This window comes from Hemicordylus capensis, chromosome 2, assembly GCF_027244095.1.
Source record: "Hemicordylus capensis ecotype Gifberg chromosome 2, rHemCap1.1.pri, whole genome shotgun sequence".
Taxonomy (NCBI): domain Eukaryota; kingdom Metazoa; phylum Chordata; class Lepidosauria; order Squamata; family Cordylidae; genus Hemicordylus; species Hemicordylus capensis.
Window position 1 is genome coordinate 84,848,372 of NC_069658.1, and position 5,505 is coordinate 84,853,876.

At 40.5% G+C, this 5,505-nt stretch overlaps 1 protein-coding gene across 1 annotated transcript; it reads left to right on the plus strand.

Moving 5' to 3' along the window:
- The first annotated feature begins 2,789 nt into the window (after nucleotides 1-2,789).
- Nucleotides 2,790-4,792, plus strand: TEX43 (testis expressed 43). The gene is made up of 3 exons (XM_053288411.1): nucleotides 2,790-2,879; nucleotides 4,128-4,236; nucleotides 4,529-4,792. The coding sequence occupies exons 1-3, from the start codon at nucleotides 2,800-2,802 to the stop codon at nucleotides 4,733-4,735; spliced, it is 396 nt and encodes a 131-aa protein (XP_053144386.1). The 5' UTR covers nucleotides 2,790-2,799; the 3' UTR covers nucleotides 4,736-4,792.
- The last annotated feature ends 713 nt before the right edge of the window (nucleotides 4,793-5,505 follow it).

Consider the following 5,505-nt stretch of genomic DNA (forward strand, 5'->3'; position numbering starts at 1 on the left):
CTTGTGTGTTCTGAATTTCTTAAGCCCTCTCCAGGAATTTCTCATAAAGACTTTTAAAAAACAAGCAAACAACTGGCAGTGAAATATTAGGCACACAGTTTGTGTTTAATGTGATTTTAATGCTAGAGTTTGTAATTTTTTAACATGTAGGTTATGGCCTGCACTCAATTTTCAGTGGGTGTCTGAATTTAAATTGGCAAAAGGGCCTCAGCAAAGCCATCTTGACTCAGGAAAGACCATTTTGTGCTGTTCGTTCACAGCCCTATTTTTGCTGAGAACAGTAAGACAGCAGAAGCAGTGTGGCCTTCCCCCTGCCCCAGTCAAAACAAGGCCAAGCTTGGAGCATGAGAATGAAATAACCTGCTCCTGACTTCTTTTGAATTGGGAGGGAGGAAATGCTCATGCAACTGTTTATCAGAAGCCTGGATGGTGGTGGTGTTTATTTTATTTTTACATTTATATCCCGTATTTCCTCCAAGGAGCGCTGAGTGGTGTACATGGTTATGTTTCTCCTCACAACAACCCTGTGAGGTAGGTTAGACAGAGAGACATGACTGGCCCAGAGTCACCCAGTGAGTTTCATGGCTGAATGGGAATTTGAACTCGGGTCTCCCTGGTCCTGGTCCAACACACTAACCACTACACCACACTGGTGTTCTCAAGGCAGAAGGGAAAAGACCTGAGTAGATACTGATGTAGATTGGAAACATCTAGGATGGAGAAGTAAACCTGGAAAGCTGCTTAGCAGGTCATTGGGGAATGTGGGAGAGTATTTTGTTCTGAGGTGTGCTGTTACGTATTTTTGTTCAGTGTGCTTACTTGCTACTGTCTTTCCAACTGAAGACCTCAACTCCAGCGTGTGCCATGACTTTATGTCAATGACTGTGTTCTACTTCTGTTAGTTTCATTAGCAGTACAAAAAATATTAGGGGATACAATAATCCCTTTTCTACATTTTTTTTCCCCACTTGACCTGTCTATACTCCTTGGCCTAGCTACAGCCTAGGACCAGAGGTGTTCAGTTGGTTGGGTGAGAGGCCCAACAGGGATAAAGCAAACGTTCCCGGCTAGCACACTCCTCCCCCTTAAGGGTGTCATACACATGATAAGGTACTTCATTTGGCAATATAGATGTACATGAATGACCTATACAATGCAATACTATCAGACATGGTGTGACAACAGAAGACTGCACTGAGTGTGCACACATGTGCCAAAAAGCATTTGATCACTTAAAAGCTTTTGGGAAAGTTTTACTTGCCCCAACCCCTGTAGTCATCCTTGACGTCCTTTCATAAATGACAAGTGTTCTCAGGAACCTAACAGTAAAAGTGATCCCTTTGCACATATAAAGAAACCATACTGCCTTCAAATGCTTTAGTCCTACATTTTGCTCTGATGTTTAAAAGGGAGGAAAGGAAGCAGATGATTGAAGTTGAAGCAGATGATGGCCAGAGACCTCTGCCTGTGGTACTGATCAATATTGTCACATTTTCCTCAAGTTCAGCACACCCTTTTATCTCTTCTTGTGTACTTGCTTCTTAAATCCTGAAGTGTAAACCCTTCAGGCAAGAAATGTCTTTTTGTTTTATTAAGTGAGCTATATACGGAGGTCTGAGACATGATGTGAGATGTCTAGCAACTACTAGGAAAGCAACAGGTTCAGGCTACAATTCTAAGCATATAAGGAAGCAAGAAGTGCTGGCCTAACTGCTGTGTTAAGTACTTAAAAGCTCAGCCTACAAGTCAGGTTATTAGAGGGGCTGGCTAGAATGTTTTTGCAGAAAATAAAGATTAACATCATTGCTGGCTTTCCACAGAGACTCCAAGTGAAAAGTGTGATGTTTTGTGGCTTCCCCATATGGGAGCTTCCTAAACTGCTGGCTTTGTAGGACAACTGGAAGTGCCAGAAATAGTAGAGGGAGAATGAAAAGGGGAGCATGAAATGATGCTGCATGGTTTTTTCACATCAGTTGGGTGGACAGCAGCTGCACTTGGCCCTGCAGGTCACTGGATTCGCATTAGTGTATTAAGCTGTATGAGATCAGTAAAATCTATTGTGGAAAGTGTTTACACTAATGCCCATTAAGATCTTCAAAACACACATGCACTTGTGGTAATGCCTTTTGTAAGATAAATCATTGTGTGTGTGTGTGTGTGTGTGTTTTTCTAGGACAGTTTTTGCATCTCAGCACGGCACTGCCACTACAAGAAACCTAACTATAGAATTGTACATATCCTTATGCATGCAGTCTGATAAATTGCATCACAAAGGATTTAGGATGACACTGTAGATCTGTTCGTGCTGAAAAATATTTCTTTGTTTTGCAAACTGTGCACACACAGCTTTTTAACAATTATAGTCCATCTACTTGAGTAAAACATTTGAGGCAAGCCAATACTCTTACGTAGCTGGAGTTTCTTCCAGGGCTAGGTAATACAAGGTGCTGCTCTGATTAAGCTGAGGCTCTTGGAGGAAGCTATATCCTAACAAATCCTGTATGGTTCATTATAATTCCTTGACGCTTCATTTTAGGCATGAAACTACATCCATCTTGACTTTGCCATGTCTTTCAAGTACACCTAATCCTCTCATATTCTTTTGATCTTTCGAAAATTACAAGATATCTGCACCACCATGATAGATTTTTCTCAACTGCTGTTCTTGACACTTGTGCTGGCTTCTGTTGTAACCTCAGTGCCATCAGTCTGACAATCACTGCTGCATCATAATCCCCATCAAGGCACACATGCCAGGTTTCTGATGTATCTCAGACAGTACAGTACAGCTCCTGCAGCATGAGTGGCCCAAAAGCTGTGCCTCACCATGGGCCTAAGACCAATATGGCTTCTGTGGGGGTCAATACTGACCTTCAAGGGTAAGAGTAGACTTCAATCATTGAAAAGCATGAGGACCTTACTACTTTGCTGTTTACTTTTCTAAGACATGGGGTTCAGCTTGTCTGTGTTCTTTAATGGGTGGTTGTAAAGATGACCATTAGGCCATACTGTAAATTAAAGGTGCTATATAAATAATTAATGATACCAAAACTTACCAAAACAGGCTTATTCTCCGACCTGTTAATACCATATTTATCTGAATTCAAGACTAGTTTTTTCTTCCAAGTTTTGATGTTAGAAATTGGGAGGTTGTCATAACTTCAGAGTCCTGTTCCTTTTGGGTAAATACAGGTATGGCCTGTATTTAACCTCTGTTTTTAAGGCAGATGTAAATTCAGGTAAATACGGTATTCCTAGAGGAAGTGTAGAGAGAAAACAGCTTGGACAATGCAACCATCCTTCAATAGATCTTGGAAATAAAGCAGAAATTCCTGCTTTTTATTCTTAATTTTTATTATTATTCTACAACTGGAAGTCTCATAGATACTACCAATATTGCATTAATTTACCATTATGTAGCACTATCGGTATACACCAAATCAAAGTTGGACTGATTTGTACAGAGCTGGTTCACACAACATTTAAATAGCATCATATTTTATTGCCAGACTCTTTCTGAATTTGTTTATTGAACAGTCTTGTGCTTGATTACATGCTAGTAAAATTTTATACAGCATGGATGGACGGAAGTTAGGTTCCAAGGATTAAAGATAGGTCTGGTCTGGTATTGTCCAGGATCTGCCAAGATATCCATTCAATGTCAGAAAACCTACCAACTACTAAAGTCCCTTCTGAGTTGTTGCTCTTTCTCCCACCATCTTCTCCTGGGCCCATTCAGCAATGATAATATGGAGGAGCAGAAGCTGTTGCCACTACCTGCTTGTCATCTGTCTGCTCTCCTCTCCCTCTAGGCTCAATGAGATGGTAGTATATGGTGCCTTTGCCCCACCACTGCCCCATAGAGTCCAGAAAGCAAGAGTGAGTCGGTAGAAGTGAGGAACTCTCTTCCCTCCTCCTGGGCCAAATGGGATATCAATACATGGCAACTACTGCTCTCCCATGAAGCCGGAGGGAGGAAGCAAATAAGGGAATTTGAGGGTGGGGATTAGAATTCATCCCCCCCCATAGAATTAGAATTTATCCTACCCACCCACCCTATATTTAAAGTTTTTAAAAAAGAATCAAATGAAATACAGATTTTGTTTTTTTAATTGTCATGTTTCCAGGCTTATTCATTGCCATTTGCCAAGATTTTCATACAGACATGGGATGATCCCAAAGCACTATGTGATGCCTTGGAAACAAGATATGAAGTACCGAAAGATGACTTTACAGGTAGGGAAACTGGAAAAACATTTACTACTTTGGACAGTGCAATAGGGGGCTTTACCTGAGAATGACAAAGGAGTACCTACAAATCCCACTGAATCTGAGGACATATTCTCTTTTCTATATTAGCTTCCCATTAGTTAATTGAACCACATCCTCCATTATTACTCTTGTCCCAGTTCATAATTTTAGAATTATTAGTGTTGCTGGGGCTTGTTTTGTTATTGTTACTAGTGGTGTTACTGGTAGAACAATTTTTACATGGCTTCATAATAACTACTTGAATTCCTGTATCTAGCATGCTGATCTTGTTGGGATATACCATGGTGCTCCTGAAGACACTCTGTTTTTGAACAAAAGTGAGAGGCACTGCCATGGAGAGGACCGAAAGAAAGTCCTTCAGAAAGTACCACAGCAAATGGCAGTTGAAGATATTCCCATTTATTCTCATCTGTCCAGATATCACAAGTCCATGGTAGCTTATGGCTTCAGGATCAAACTCTGAAGAGGGTTTCCCCCAACTACAATTGTATCCACTGTGGATTTAAAAAGTGCTGCAAAAACAAAACATTTATTTATTCTTATTCTAATCAAGAATAATCTCAAGACAGTGGCATACTGTATTCTGCCTAAATTTAAGATTTGATCTTGGTGTAATGAAGATTGGAGTCTCCCTCAAAAGTTTGAGCAAGGGCTTTGATGTGTTTAAAGAACAAGGCCATTGTATCTGAAGAGTGTCTAAGGACTATGGCTCAATTCTAAAGGACATGCAGAAGGTCCAGGTTCAATCCCTGAAATGTCTAGATAGGGCTTCCCAGTGATGGCAGTGGCTACTCACCCACAGTGGTGGTGATGGTTCCCCCCATGGTGACGATGTAATCCTTTGAATTGGTGACAGTTCTAAAATATTTATCTTGAAAAGCACACTAATACTCCATATTTTTACAGTTTCTTTCATCCAAGTTATTGTGTAGATAACATCTATAGTTAATTTCATATTTATAACATACACAAGACATTACTATATAGCCTTTTGTTTTTAAAACCACCTGTATGTGACAGCCGCTCTGTAAGGGTTTCTTACCACACAATTCACACAGCGTTTCTTTATTTGTAATACTTTTTATTTGTAATACTTTTGGAGCCAACCTATACATTAAATAAGTGCATCATTAGCTCTGACAGGTAGAGCAACAGCAGCTACAGGGGAGATCTGGATCGTGGTATGAGGAGGTGGCTTTAACCCCCATCGTGGTGCCAATCAAGCTCAGTCCC

Excerpts from the sequence above, each read along its gene's own strand:
- TEX43 (XM_053288411.1), top strand. The coding sequence starts at position 2,800 with ATGAGTGGCCCAAAAGCTGTGCCTCACCATGGGCCTAAGACCAATATG. Across the intron at positions 2,880-4,127 it reads GTCAATACTGACCTTCAAGG|GCTTATTCATTGCCATTTGC; the intron begins GTAAGAGTAGAC and ends TCATGTTTCCAG. Across the intron at positions 4,237-4,528 it reads ACCGAAAGATGACTTTACAG|CATGCTGATCTTGTTGGGAT; the intron begins GTAGGGAAACTG and ends TCCTGTATCTAG.